Source organism: Rhinatrema bivittatum, chromosome 14, assembly GCF_901001135.1.
Source record: "Rhinatrema bivittatum chromosome 14, aRhiBiv1.1, whole genome shotgun sequence".
NCBI lineage: Eukaryota > Metazoa > Chordata > Amphibia > Gymnophiona > Rhinatrematidae > Rhinatrema > Rhinatrema bivittatum.
In genome coordinates this window covers 4257289-4272434 of record NC_042628.1, presented here as the reverse complement: position 1 = coordinate 4272434, position 15146 = coordinate 4257289, and the positions used below count along the sequence as shown (strand labels likewise).

Sequence of the window (15146 nt, the reverse complement as noted above, 5' to 3'; positions counted from 1 at the left end):
ACCGATACTAGACTCAAGTGTGGTACAGTTTTAGTTGGATTCTGAGGTCATTTCACTTTTGTGCAGTTCGGAGGGTTTTGTGGTTCCCACATGGACAAGGGTAGCCCGGGCAGTGAAATGGAGTCAGTTTTGCTCATCTCAAGAAGGTAAATCTAAGGAATTAACTTGGAAGAGTTAAAAGAGATGCAATGCTAAGAAGTCTACCCACCCTCTAAATGCAAGGCCTGGGATCGTTTGTGATGTTGCAATGCCTTCAGTTTCGGGTGTTTTACAAAATGATGCTCAGGGTGCGCGCGCAGGACAGCAGAAGGCCCTTCAGATCGCTAACTTGTGCCACCATCACAAGGTAAACCTAAGTAGGACTGGGGATATCAGATCAAGGGGCCGAGGCATCAGGACCTAACGATTGTACCTGCAGCGGAAGACGCCATCTTCTTGATAAGTGGACGCCCAAAGAAGTCTGTTTCGGGCTGTGAAAGAAAGAGAAGATGCATTAGCAGCTCCCCTTCCTCGTTTCCCTGTGATGGTTTAGTAAAAAAGGCAAACACCCAGCGCATGACCGTATCATGAAGTTCCTGCTCTAAAATATTCACTGCACCGGGAGGGATAAAACTTCTCTGATCAGGGAGCTCTCCCTAGCAGGATCCCACTGTATAAAACAGGCTGCAAGGAAGCAGATTTGTAACAGGAGAGAGGATTCGATTAGAGCACAGCAAGGGTTGGCCAAACACTACACAAGGCTTCAGGTTTCATTTACCGTATTTTTCGCTCCATAAGTCGCACTTTTTTCCCGCAAAAGTGGGGGGAAAATGTCTTATGGAGCGAAAAATATGGTAGTTATTTCTTTGTTTCAGCGAGTGCATATTGTACACATGAACAGGACCCTTATCCCCCCCATTCTATGGCAGGGTAATCCCTCAGCCAGTTCTGTTTTCTGTCAGCCATCACCTGATTTCCCTGGGCGGGATTATATGCGCAGAACCACCATCCCACATCCCAAGCCAAGCAACAAAAAAAAGTACCATGCACTGCATCTCCTAAGAACATAAGAACTTGCCATACTGGGTCAGGCCAAGGGTCCATCAAGCCCAGCATCCTGTTTCCAACAGAGGCCAAACCAGGCCACAAGAACCTGGCAATTACCCAAACACTAAGAAGATCCCATGCTACTGATGCAATTAATAGCAGGATGTGCTTCGTGGCTTCTCACTGTTCTAAGAAACGAGCAGACACTCGTGTCTGACAGCCCTGGATCCCAGCAGGACCCTCCCCCCCACCAGTGCTGGCAGACGCCTCCTGGAAGGGAAGTTTATTCAAGCCCGAATCACATCTGGCAGCTAAGAGGAGATGCCTCGGTCCCACTCTTACCTTCTCCTGAAAGGCAGCTTTCTTCACGATGTTCTCCAGCCGCTGCTCATGATTTCGGATGGAAGATTTGGGCTGTCCTCTCTCGTTGCTCTTCAGGATTTCTGTGGAGTTTTCAGCCTGTTAACAAGCAACCCACCCCAAAGTTTTAGTGAGGCTTGTCGGGCTCCAGGTCACCAAGGACACCTCTCCATTAACGATCAAACGCCGGATCCCATTACTGTGCTCAAGACGCCATTCCTGGCTTGGGAAGCAGTTGCCCCAGTGTCCTCTGTTACAAAACAATTGGTCCATTCCTGTTTCTCAAAGCAGATACCCTCCAACCTGAACCTTATCCAAGCAATTCCCAAACTCCCACACAGAGCTTCTCTCTCCCCCCATTTTTATATCTGCCTCATGCAGCCCCTTCCAATCTTACCTTCTCACCGCACAGATCCCCCTTTCCCTTCTCTATCCTATGCCACCGTACACTTCTCTTTCTGACTTGCACAAAACTTTAATGGTTTTTTTTCACTACTTACATCTATGGTGGAGAAAACCACAAAAAGACCCTTCCAGTAAGTAAATAAATAAATAAATAAATAAATAAATAAATAAATAATAAATAAATAAAAAGTTCTCCCCAGGAGTGAAAGAGAAATCAGGAAGCAGCTTTTGTCCTGAGCCCTGAATGGTTTTGTGGGGCTGTTTTTCCGCTGCTTTAAGGGGCTGTTTTTCCACTTCGCCCTGTAAACAAGAGTCCTTGAGAGATTTATGCAGTCACTTTTCCACACTCGCACTCACCGAGAATATCATGCGCTGGAGCAAGCCACAGGCTCCAAAGGATTAATTATCTGGCAGTGCCGAATCCAGCGAGAGATCTCAGCACAGGTCATTAAGATACATCCAGGCTGAAGCCAAGCTACTTTTAACTTCTGTCACTTTCACGTTTCGGTTTTATTTTATTTAAGGGCCTCTCTCCTATTTACTCCAGGAAAGCAGCGTCACAGCCAATTTATTGTGATTGAGGCTAACAGTAGAAGTAGCATTTCAGCGCCGCTGACCCCTAAGAATCCGCCTGAGCTTACAGAGAGCTAAGTTACAGCGCAGGAGATGAGAGACTGGGATGGACTCCAGGCTGTATCCGTTTTCTGGGCCCGATGTGCTATTTGAGAGGTCCTGCAGCTGTAGCAACCGTTTCAGAGACTGCATGGCATGAAGGGCCGTGCTCCCAAGAGACGGCCTCAGAACAAACAATAGGAGGGGGCAAGGGGAGCAGGTAAGTGCGAGGAGAACAGATGCTTTACATCTGGAAGGGAACACACAGGAAAAAAAAACAAACTCCTCGTGCAAAAGCCACTGGGGAATGTTTTTGCCCCATTCTTTAAAATTAGCGATCCCGCACCATTTTCTGCAGAAGCTTATTTTCTGCGATTCTAGTCCCTTTCTGAATTAACTTGAAATTATATCCTTGAGCCAAAAAAAAAAAAAGGAAGCTATTCCAGAACCGAGCGATGAACGCGGCCTGCAGAATTGGTTGCACCAGGTTGCTAAAGGCGCGTCGGCACGCGAAGGCGCTGCTCTTACCCAGCCTGCAGTCCGTGCCTGCCGAAGGGCTTCTATCCGTCTCATCTTCTCCAGCTCGATTTCTCGGGAGATGAGCTGCTTGGCTTGGTACGTCAGCTGCTTCCGGGTCGGCAGGTTCGGGAATCTGCACACATCTTCCACATTCCTGCGAGGTAGGAGGGGGAAAAAACAACGAGAAATCAGGCCAGGCTTGCAAGCATTCTGCTCCGCCCGGGCTCCTCTTCCCAGGGTACAAATAAGGGAGCCAGTAGGGATGAAGGAGAAGGTGAGACTGCAACGCATCCTTCTCATTAGATGAGCAACGTTTTGCTCCAAGTCTGGAGTCTCCCACACACTTTTTTTGCCCCATTTCTCTGGAAGGGGTTTTATAAGCCTGGCAGCGAACATACAAAGCTGGATTCGGACTGCCTGATTAGTGCGTGGGGAAGCTACAATGTGTTTAAACTGAATAAAAATGAATTTGATATTTATAAGTAAACCTGCCATCTGCTTGCAGCTTCAGAAATAGCTAAGTGTCTGTGATGTAATCTACTAGAGTCACAAAAAAAAAAAAAGATATGCGCTTCCTTGCAATTCTGTACAATTTAAACCAGATTTGTAGGTCACTCTCCAAATTAATATTCTCTGCTTGCTAATTTGATGCTCCAGGTAATGCTGACAAAGGGTAACATCCCCCCCAATTAGATACAAATCTTATATGGTACAGGCACAGAAAATATAATTTAAGAGACTTCACTTCAATCCAAGATAAAAATGTCCTCAGGGCTGCCTGGCCACAGAATGCAGTTATTTTATCTGCAGTGCACCCATCTGAGCTTATTAAAGAAGCAGCATACACCCTCTGCAACTCCGACAGGCTCAGAGGGCAAGCAGGTGACATGCACCTGGAAAAGGTGGTGCCAGTAAGATATACGGTCATTGCTCACTGTTGAGCAGATTAAAGCTATAGGTTTTATTGGGGGTCAGATTTATCACTGGTTTGCATCATTTCTGTTGCATTGCCAGTTTCAAGTTAGGGGAGCGTAGCAGGAGTCCGCAAGGTGCTGGCTGGCATCCCTCGAGGATCCGTGCTTGCACCATTTCATGGCTCAGGGAATGGATAAATATGCACCGTTCTATAAAAACTTACAGACCACATCCAACCGGTTTCTCTCATCAGGCATGGTTATACCATCAACTTTGTCATCAATCAGTCAATGTTTACAACAAATTTAAGTTTGGATGTCTTCCAGCCAAAATGGGTTTAAATTTTCAGAAGACCCAGGCAACGTGGGCTTCCTACCCTCCACCTCCCTCTACACGTTCAGGCCTAACATTTCACAATTATCTTCATTCCTATTGTGGACTTGGTCTGAAAGTTGGGGTTTTAGACTGATTGATAAGGGATCAGAGACCCACATTTGTGAAGATTACTGCAATCAGGGCTATCATTAACCGATTATGATGCTACTGAAGTAATTTCCTACCTAAGAATGATTTTAAGATTTAAATTCAAGCCTCTCTTAACTGCAGTTGACTGCGGAAATTCTGTTAGTTGGCCTTGTAAATATCGAATACAGGCAGTACAAATGCTGCTGCCGTTTAAGCAAACGTAATAAATGAGGGAAACATCTTTCCTCAGTCCTTGCTCATTTACACTACAGCAAAGAAAACAATTTTAAATGTTATTGTTGGTCTACAAAACACGTGAAAGTGATGGGCCTTCTTATCTAGATAACCTTTTGTCTTTGTATCAACCCATTCGAGCTTTGCAACCTGCTAATGATTCAACCCTAGTTATACCTTCACCGAAAGAAATCGTTCTCGTGCCTTTTCCATTATTGGCCCAATACACAGAGCTAGCGGCCGCAGCAGACTCCTATAAGGGCAGTAAAGTCAGCTTTGAGCTTTTTTTCTGTCTCCATTCGCTGGCAGGGGGACTTCACTCACTTGTCTGGACTGGTCTGCCCTACCCTGCCATGGACAATAATGAATTGGCTAATTAGAATCAGATACTTAACTAATTTGGTAAGAAGAACATAAGATAAGCCATACTGGGTCAATCTACATGATTGAGTTTGGGTATCCTGTCCTACACAAATGTCCAAAAGGAACTTCTCCATGAATCCGTGGGAAGTGAGGGCACAGAGGAGAGGATCACCTTGCTGGTGGCTGAAAGGAATCAGTAAGTTCTGCGGAGAAGTAAACTATGGGGGTATATTATTAGTGTGTTTGTGCTTTTAACAGTCAGTAAGGTGTGCTTGCATTTCCCAACCTTCCCACCCCTCTCATCCATGTGAAAGTGGCACCTGCCTATAAATTAAACTTCACAATTCCCCACACCTTATTGAGAGTTTGATCATTCCCCTGTAGGCCACTACCAGACACATAGTGAATTCACTAATACATTTAAAGGATGCTAATTAGACACATTCCTACTCCCATAGCAACCTAAAACTTAACTAGGAACTGAACAAATTTCAGATGAAGGCAGCAGTCCAGCAGCAAGAGGGGGGCCTCCCAGTCTTTTGCATCGAGTGTCACATGTACGATTTTTTACCCACCGGTGAGAAGTTGTACATGTGCATGCGATGCAAAGAGCTCCTGGCTCTCAGAGAACGAGTCCGATCTCTGGAGGCTAGAGTGGCAGACCTGGAGGAGCTGAGGCAGACAGAGAGGTATATAGATGAGACCTTCAGGGACATAGTAGTCAAGTAGCTCGGCACGCACCGGCTACACGGCATCGATAGCCTTGCGCGCGCCGATCCCGGATTTTAGCGGCTACGCGCGTATCTACTAAAATCCAGCGTACTTTTGTTTGCGCCTGATGCGCCAACAAAAGTACGCCAAATCGCGCTATTTGAAAATCTACCCCTATATATATATATATATATATATATACTCTGTTACCTGCTACACTCAATTTATTTTACTATTTATTGTAGATATTTTTGTTTTCTTACGTCTTTTGAACACTGACGTGTTATTGATGTCTATTTAATATTTACGTTCTTATGTTCAGAAACTCTGTTTAATGTAATGCCTTAACCACGACTGTTTTGTTCAATGGAAACCAACCTGATTTGATATGTGTATCGAGAATGTCGGTATATAAAAATTCTAAATAAATAAATATGCTACATTACATATCTCCATGCTACACTACATATCTTCAATTTTTACCACGTTTGCAAGCTGTATTTTATCTTGCAATATTTATTATATGTTATTGGCTGTTTAAATAATCCTATTTTATTTATTTTGTATATTTTAGTGTGTTATGGTTTAACTAAGTTCTCCAATTGTTCCTGATTTAACATGTATTAACTAGCTGCTTTATTATGCTTAGCTTGCTGTCTTATTATGCTATTTATCTAATACTATCATATGTATGCTATTAATCAAGTTTACTTAGGGAATAGCCACTGCTATTAATTGCATCAGTAGCATGGGATCTTCTTAGTGTTTGGGTAATTGCCAGGTTCTTGTGGCCTGGTTTGGCCTCTGTTGGAAACAGGATGCTGGGCTTGATGGACCCTTGGTCTGACCCAGCATGGCAATTTCTTATGTAAAGCACTATTGCTGTCCTTATGTTAAATGTGAACCAATGTGATGTTACTAAACGAATGTCAGTATAGAAAAATCTACAGATATATATAGTCATGCATATTCATTGCAGATCTTCTGAAAACCAGACAGGTCCGAGTGGGACCAGAGCTGAGACCCATTCGTGTAACAAATTGTTCTTGCCTTCTATAGAGAGATTCCTGAGCACTGCATGTTATTTTCACTGTTTCATAAAGTAATTATATATGCATAAAAAGAAAAGTCACACTTAGTAAAACACATACAGCAACATTTTTATTTCATTGCACACCTGCCTGGCCTGATAGGGTTATTCCACAGCTGCAATCTCAAGATCAACAGAAAAAAAAAAAAAGAGACGTGCAACTGGTATTAAAAAGCAAAAGGGGAGACCAACCATAAGAGAAAGTTCCCATTTTGTGCTCTGCCCTTAATAAAGTACACTCAATGCTCAGTAGATGCTTTATCCCAAGAATCCTCCAAACAATGTCCTGTCTCTTGTTAGAAGGTACCAGATAGTCAACGGGTAGTCATGGGAAGCAAAAGCTGCCTATTCCCAAGGAGAAAGGAGCACTACTTCCCCTCGGCAGAAGTACTTACGGGTCCAGCTTGTACACATACTGGCCATCAGGCGTTCGCTCCTGGTGGTATGTGAGGTTGTAGGACAGCATAGTGTTGATCAGGTCAGCAAGCTGCTGCTTCTCTTTGAGGCTGTACAGCTGAATGTTCACCTGAGGGAGCACCAAGCAACGAGACAGTGAGCCCTGGACAAGTCTCAATCTATGCTGAAGGGGGGAGAGAGACTTCCTGCTCAATCGCACCACAAACTCATGCACACACTACAGGCAAAACAAAAGCCACACATCGTGCTGTAATCTAGTCAAGTGCCAGTCACCCTAAAGGAACTAGCGGCATAGAATTAGCAACCACGAAGCGTCTGCTGTAAACCATGGCCAGAAAAGTCTCTCTCAGGTACAAGGGAGCTTTTAACAGATTTCCTCCTCTTCCAATCGACAACTCTGTAAGATAAGAAGACTAAGATTCTCCCTAAATTGCTCTCATGAACATCATATTTCCCCTTCTTCATTCCTCCCCACATAGAACACAGAGCTAGAACGCAAGAATTGTGGCTTCAGACTCCACCTCTGCCCCTCTCGTGTCCCCATTTGCCCCGCGTTGTAACGGGGGGAGCAATGCTATACTTGGTATAGCCATGCACCCTGGAGGTGGTGCACGGGTGCCCCTGCAAGTGCTTGGCGTTTGGATGAAATTACTCTGTAAAACGAAGGCATTATTTCAAGTAAATGCCAGCTGCATCCAATTTTGCAGAGAATCAGGAAATGCAAAGTGGCGTCTCGAGTGCCTTTAATGTAGCTCAACTCTGATTGCAAATTTCCTCTCCTTTCCAAGCCGAGCTTCTCCACAAGCTAGGACATTACTGAGAGGGTATGATCTCCCGTTAATGCCATCGCACCCATCACCACACTACGGGATTTGCTTCAAAATACAAAAATAGGTCATAAAGAAGACTTTTCTTAAAGACGCAATTACCCTTAATAATTAATTTATTCATGAAAGACAGCCACACTCGCTATAGAGAAAGGCCCTGCAACCTCATTACCTTTAAGTGACACTTATACAGATACACAAGCAGCCATCCGCCACCATGCATCCAGAGTCACAATTACAAAAAGCTATTTCCTGTCACCACCAACTCATTTATACTCCCCCTCCAAGGCCATCCAGTCCTCCTCGTCCCACTCTCATCAGGAAGCCAACACAGATAGGACTAGCACATTTTCTTTTTTAATAAGTAGAGCTATCAAATAACCCAGTGTCTATGGAGAGACTGTAGGATGATCCTGGCCTTTTGCTAGCGTTAGGGTTGATTTCAGGTGGGAAGATGGGTTGGAAATGTGCATTGGAATGCAAGTTCAAAACTCAGGAATGGTTAAATAATTTCCCCAAGAGATTTCTTCACCTGGCAGCTTCCTGTGAAATGTCACAATGCGAACGCAAGGAACGCTTTATGTCCGGGAAGGCGGATGCAAGCAATCGCAATATTACTAATTTAGAATTACGATTGGCACATTAAATACCAGCCAGCTTTGCAGGGGTTACGCTAAATACCGTAAAAAACAAAAAAAAACCACACGTCAATGCGACCGAAAGAGGGGCCAAAACAGACACCTCTGGACAGGGGGCAATCTGTACTCCAGATGTGCAAGAGGCGAGCTTTCATTGAGCAGCTCTCATATTCTACCTCCGGCTCCTTGCTTGATACTTCAAGCTAGAGATCAGCAAACCACGAACACCAGCGCTATGGGTAAACTCGGCTATTTTTAAACAGAAAAACATTCCTGGAAAAAGCAAAAACAAAACCAGAAAAACAAATTATGCCACTAAATTTCTCTGCACCCAGATGATGTTCTGAAATGCTTGCTCTCTGATCCTAACCATTTCCAATTTCCCAGAGAAGAGAGAGTGGCCTGAAGCTGATTATGAGCAATGACTGTGCCCTGCGCAGGCGAGGCTGCAGGAGCTGCTAGATTAAAGTGAATGAGAAATGGGACTTTTATTTCCATGCTGTAATGCCGGGTATCGGGTGCCCAGGGTCTGCAAATCATCATCTATAAGGGGGATGTGAACAGGAGGCGGACTGGGAACGTAAATGTGTGCTTGACAGGGGGCAGCATAAACGGGCATGAAATGCCGCACTGTTCACGCATCCTAGAACGTACATTCAGGGTGGGCCAGCGCTGAAATTATCTCCCTCTGTGCCCCAAACAACTTCTGTAAACAGCATTCTCTGCGAAGGCAAAGATTCTTATTTTATATTACATTTTATTTTTTTTAAATCCAGAGTGTCACTCCTACTTCAATACTCCCCAGTACTGCTAGGAGGGTCACCATGTACCTACATTAATCCCCAGTATTAGGGACGTACACCCCCCATGACCCCGTTCTCCACTGCCACAAGCCCACCTTCTAATCCACCATTCCCGACTCCCTTTCACACCAGTGGGATTTTGTCACCCTCAGACCACCTCATACATTCCTCTGACCTAATGTCCAGCGGGGCGGAGTTCCACAAGTCCAGGCCGACCTGGTTCCTCATAGCCCCTCACAATTTTAGTACTCTCTGAGATACAGTCCTCGCTTTAGGACAAATGCAGTATTTCTGGACACCGCAGCTGGAAGCGACATCACACTCAGCCCTGTCTGCATGTGAAGATGCAGGAGGTAAGCCGAGCTTCACCATTAGGAGAAAGGGCCTTATAAGGTAACTGCAGCACTTTAAAAGCAGAGAACCACAAAGGGATGCATTGTGTTTCTTGCGAAAACAGGCATGTATGCAACTGTTACCCTGCAGCCAGTACAATTAAATCTTTAGTACCGCTGAAACAAAAATAACCCAAGCAGTTTTAGTAGTGAAAAAATAATTCACAGTCACACAGGATCAAAACAGAAAGAGGGGAGAAAAAAAAAAAAAAGATTCTAGTGATTTCCAGAAGAAAAGATGTCCTAAAAAGGGCAAGTATGAAATCAGCCTCCAGGGAAGTATTCAGAGCTCCTACATTGCCCAACGATTGTAGATGAATGCTCCTCGCCCTCGATAGGTACGCATATCAATACAGCTGAAGAATAACTTAAAAAATGGGACCACTTCAAGTTACATACAGCACAGACGAGCGTAAGTCTTTATACTCAATGGGATTCTGAATATGCGCTAGCCTGGTGGTTTTACTTATTAAAAAGGAGAACGTTTAGATTTACCTGTACATTTCCTTTCTTTGAATCCTGCTGCACGGATTTATGCCACCCTGCTAGCAGAAGCAGACAGCACAACCTTTTTTCCCTCTCAGAGACATCATTGCTGATATTAGAGGTGGTACCACACCATCACTAGCCAGAGACTTAGGACAAACCAAGGGCGTTGAAAAAAAAACCCTAACAAAAAACTCTTACAATATAACAGGACAAACTTTCCAATGAAGAGTTCTTTCTTCACAAACCAACTAGAAAGAAGAGGGAACAGGGATTTAATATAAGCTTCAGGTCCTCCCCAATAAAGAGAGGAAACATACTCCATTCTACTGCAAAACCTGAAAACTGCCAAAGACAAGCAACAAGTATCCACTGAATTCCCAGGCGGATCCTGGACTGGTCTAGTAGGATCCAAAGAAAGGAAATTAACGGGTAAATCTACACTTCTCCTTCCTTATCATCCTGCTAGACAAGCCCAGATGGGTGGGAATTACCCAAGCTCAATTTAACATAAGTGGGAAGACAACAGTACTGTCCTGAGAACGCTTGTCTAGAAATATGTATCTTCTTTAGCATTTCTCAAATAAAGTACTCTAATCACTTGAGGTGCACTGCACCTCTTCTTTAGCATTTACATCCACCCTGTAATGCTTAGTGAAGGAATGCAGACACAACCAAGAAGCCACCATACAAATATCCTCTGGAGTAACCATATCAACTCTGCTCACAAGGAAGCCTTTACATGTAAACCATTGCGATGGTATATGACTTAGCGACGGTATAGAAAAGATTTTAAATAAATAAATGAAGTGACTTAGGAACCTGCAGGCCCTTTAACAAGCTGAAGAGATCATCTCCTTGATCCAGTGAGCCAAAGAGGACTTTAGGATTGCCTCTCTTTGCAAAGGACCATCATATAATGAAAACAGCCCATCAACCTGCCTGAAAAATGTCACCTTTAGATCCCTAAGCTGAACTCAAACATGCAAGAAGTGATGAACTTATTCTTCCGCAAAAGCTGGAAGAGAAACCATCAGGTTCAAATGAAAATGAGGAAGAAACTAGGGCATGAAGGATGGTACTGAGCGAGTCAAGCACCACAGGTTTAACGCTGTGCAAAATGGATCTTGCTGAAATGGAGAAAGGTCCGACAGGAGAGCACAAATAGAGAAATAAATCACAAACGTCCCAGGCTAAAGACATTGCAAGAATCAGGCCATGAAGGGATAAAGGAAAAGTGGTTCTTACCTGCTAATTTTCGTTCCTGTACTACCACACATCAGTCCAGACTCCTGGGTTTTGCTTTCCTGCCAGCAGACGGAGACAGAGAGAGTTTTACTAATCACTTGTGCCACCTGCAGTTCCTCAGTATTGACCTGTACCCAAGCACAAAAAATAATTGTAAAAACAGCATCAAATTCAACAAATTTACAAAACCTTTTCAACAAGTCTGCATTCCCTACCAATAAAAAGAACTCAGCAGAGCAGATCTCTCTCCACCTCCACAGATCAGGCGGGTTCTGAACTGATCAGTGATACTACAGGAATGAAAATTAGCAGGTAAAACCAATTTTCCTTTCCCCGTGCGTACCCAGATCAGTCCATACTCCGGGGATGTATCTGGAGAGTCCCGCTCGCAAAACACTCTCGCCAAACGACCGGGATTCCGGATCTCCTACATCTAAGTGATAGTGCCTTGTGAAAGAATGCAATGACTTCCAAGTCGCTGTTCTGCAAATCTCCTACGGTGAAACAAGCTGAGCCTCTGCCCATGAAGCCGCCTGACATCACACAGAATGAGCTCTCAAACCCTCCAGAACCGAACGTCCCTTCGTAATGCACATAGGTCCAATGGCCTCCTTGAGCCACCTCACATTAGCAGCCTTGGAAGCCTGAGAACCTTTCTTAGAACCACTCCACAAAACAAAGAGATGATACAACCTCCTGAAATCATTCATAACCTTGAGATACCTCAACAGAGCTCTGCATAAGTCTAAAAGCTTAAGTTCCCTCGGATGAGGAACAGAAGACTCTATCTCCGGAAAAGCCATAAGTTCCATCGACTGATTCACAACCAAGGGTACTATCTGCAAGGACACCCCTGAATCCGAAATCTGCAGTAACAGATTACAGAAAGACAAATCCTGCAATTCAGAGATTCTCCTGGCTGAACAAATAGCCACCAGAAAAACGACCTTAAGGGTCAAATCCTTAAGCACCACTCTCCGAAGAGGTTCAAAGGTGCCTCACACAAACTTCTGAGAATGAGATTAAGATTCCATGACAGACAAACTCTCCTAACTGGTGGTGCAAACTCTTAGCCCCTCGAAAAAACCGAACTACATCAGGATGAGAAGATAGAGAACAACTGTCTACCCCTCAGACAAGTCAGAGCACCCAACCTGGACCCCAAGAGTTGAAAGCCAAGCCCTTGACTAAACCCTCCTGAAGAAAAGACAATATCTGTGACACTGAAGATTATAATGCTCGCATGCCGTTAGCGATACACCAGGATACAAAAACCTTCCAGACCCTTACATACGATAGAGAAGTAGATGCCACGCTCCTTCAGGCTAGACAGACAATAACTGCTTCTGGATAGCCCCTGTCTCAAACGCCGCCTCTCAAAAGCCAAGCCTCTAGACAAAAGTGAGCAACCTGGTCTGAAAACTTTGGCCCCTGCTGAAGACGACCCGACAGAGGGGGGAGAAGCGTAACGGACCATCCATGGCTAAGTTGACCAGATCCACAAACCAAGGCCGACGTGGCAACTCTTGGGCCACCCACACCACTTCGCCCAGATGTGTGTCTATCCAATGCAACACCTTGCCTACTAGAGGCCAGGGAGGAAACACGTAAAGCAGACCCTTCCTGAGGCCAAGGTAGTACCAACACGTCAACTCCCTTGGCCCCGTGCTCCCTTTTCCAACTGAAAAACTGAGCCGCCTTTGCACTGAGACAAGTCGCCATTAAATCCACATGAGGGCAGCCCCACCTCTCACAGATGAACTGCATAACTGTCTCGGGCAGCTCCCACTCCCTCGGATCTAATAACCTGCGACTCAGAAAATCTGCTTGGACGTTTTCTATTCCTGTGATGTGTAACGCCGCTATCTGCTCCAGGTTCTGCTCCGCCCAAAGAATCAGCTCCTGAGCAACTGTCAACTCTTGGTTCCTCTCCCTGCCGATTGATGTAGGCTACTGTCATCGCATTGTCTGACAGGACCCTTTCCAACCAACCTTGCAGCAATGGCAGAAATGCAAGTAAAGCTAAACATATCGCCCTGGTCTCTAAGCGATTAATAGACCACAAAGCTTTTGTCGCGAAACAGCTGCCCTGAGTAGACCGCTGCTGACAAACTGCTCCCCAACCAGACAGACTGGCATCGGTAGTAATAATTACCCAATCCGGCACCTAAAGATTGTCAAAATTCATTTTGTACTCAGCCAAAGAACCAAACCCCCCAAGAGAGTAAGAAGAGTCCGCCCAGAGGTCTTAAGGGAAGTCATAAATATTAAAACATTGTCCGTCTAGAAAGAGATTTTATGAGTCCTGCCCCCAAAAACGAACCCAGAGAGATGGGGATGCTGTCCTAATAGCAGCAGCCAGGGGTTCACTGGCCAGGTCGAAGAGCAGGGGAGACAGAGAGCAGCCCTGCTGGGTGCCCCTCATATCATCAAAAAAAAAAAAAAAAGGGGGAGAGCCGTCCATTGATGTTCAAACGGGCTCGTGGCCCCTCATACAAAGCCCGTATCCAGGCAACGAAACGAGCCGGAGGACCAGCAGTTTCCAAAACTGCTAATAAAAAGGGCCAGGAGACACCCGGTCGAACGCCTTTTCAGCGTCGAGTGAGATTGATATTTTGACAAACACACGACAAAGCTGCCCATTAACATAACTCGTTTCCCTAGCTGAGATTTGTTTGTGCGATGCAAGTATGCGATAGGCATTTAAACACTTACAATATAAACTTATCCAATGTCCGTGGCACAGCCAGAGCGCAGATCTTTCTTACTCACAGGTCTAAGCTTTGGGGAGATTACATCAAGCAGAAGGCAGAGCGTCTCCAGGACCAGAGCCCGCGGGCCCACGCGGCTTCGGATGGAGGGATTTATCTCACAGACCATGGAGTTTAGAAGGTTCTGCATCTGATTCAGCTTTGTCTGGGCCTGTTGCAAATGACAGTAAACTCATTAATGCACACTAGACCCAAACTCTCACTGCCAACACCGGAGTACACAATACCCCCCCTTACTGTTACACATTCGTTTTCTAAAGAAGTGGCTTAGTTTTGTCTGCGGTACTGCAATTCATATAAAGGCGCCTTGAATTGTTCAATGTCTCCCTATCCAATCAGGAGTATTTTATGTATATTCCAATGATAAAATGCACAGTTACAAACATAAGCTTAGAGTGCACTGCCTGTCCATATGGAAGAGCCCAAGTTTTCAGTTGAGTTTATTTATTTTATTTTTATTTTATTTATTTATTTAGTTTTATATACCGACAACCGTTTGCACATCGTGCCGGTTTACAGATAACTTACAACCAAAATATATATAGGCAAAGCTTTTACAAGGAACAGTGTGTAACATAAACGTAGTAACGGATTAATAACTAAATAACTAGGGGAGGGTGAAAAACAGATACATAAGGAAAAAAATATGTACAGGGAGTTCATCTTTTCCTCGCACACAATTACTTTATTCCTTCTCACCGTCCCTCTGGCACTGGGATAAGAGCCCCTGATGCCTTGCAAAAGGTGTTCAAAGAGAGATGCAACCTATCTCTGTGACCATGGACTGCAGGGCCTACGGAGTATCCCCCCTCCCCCCCCCCATAAAGCAACGACTGGGATTATGTGGATTTTTATACCAAAGGT

At 44.7% G+C, this 15146-nt stretch overlaps 1 protein-coding gene across 1 annotated transcript in view; it reads right to left on the bottom strand.

Annotated features, from left to right (window-relative positions):
- Positions 1-15146, bottom strand: part of CHTF18 (chromosome transmission fidelity factor 18) — a 45291-nt gene that overhangs the window by 2820 nt on the left and 27325 nt on the right. Inside the window, exons 17-21 of the mRNA XM_029576042.1 lie at positions 14284-14433; positions 7096-7226; positions 2932-3076; positions 1369-1485; positions 413-470 (exon numbers count right to left, since the gene is read on the bottom strand). Coding sequence (XP_029431902.1) covers positions 413-470; positions 1369-1485; positions 2932-3076; positions 7096-7226; positions 14284-14433 — 601 coding nt within the window. The remainder of the gene's footprint in view (positions 1-412; positions 471-1368; positions 1486-2931; positions 3077-7095; positions 7227-14283; positions 14434-15146) is intronic.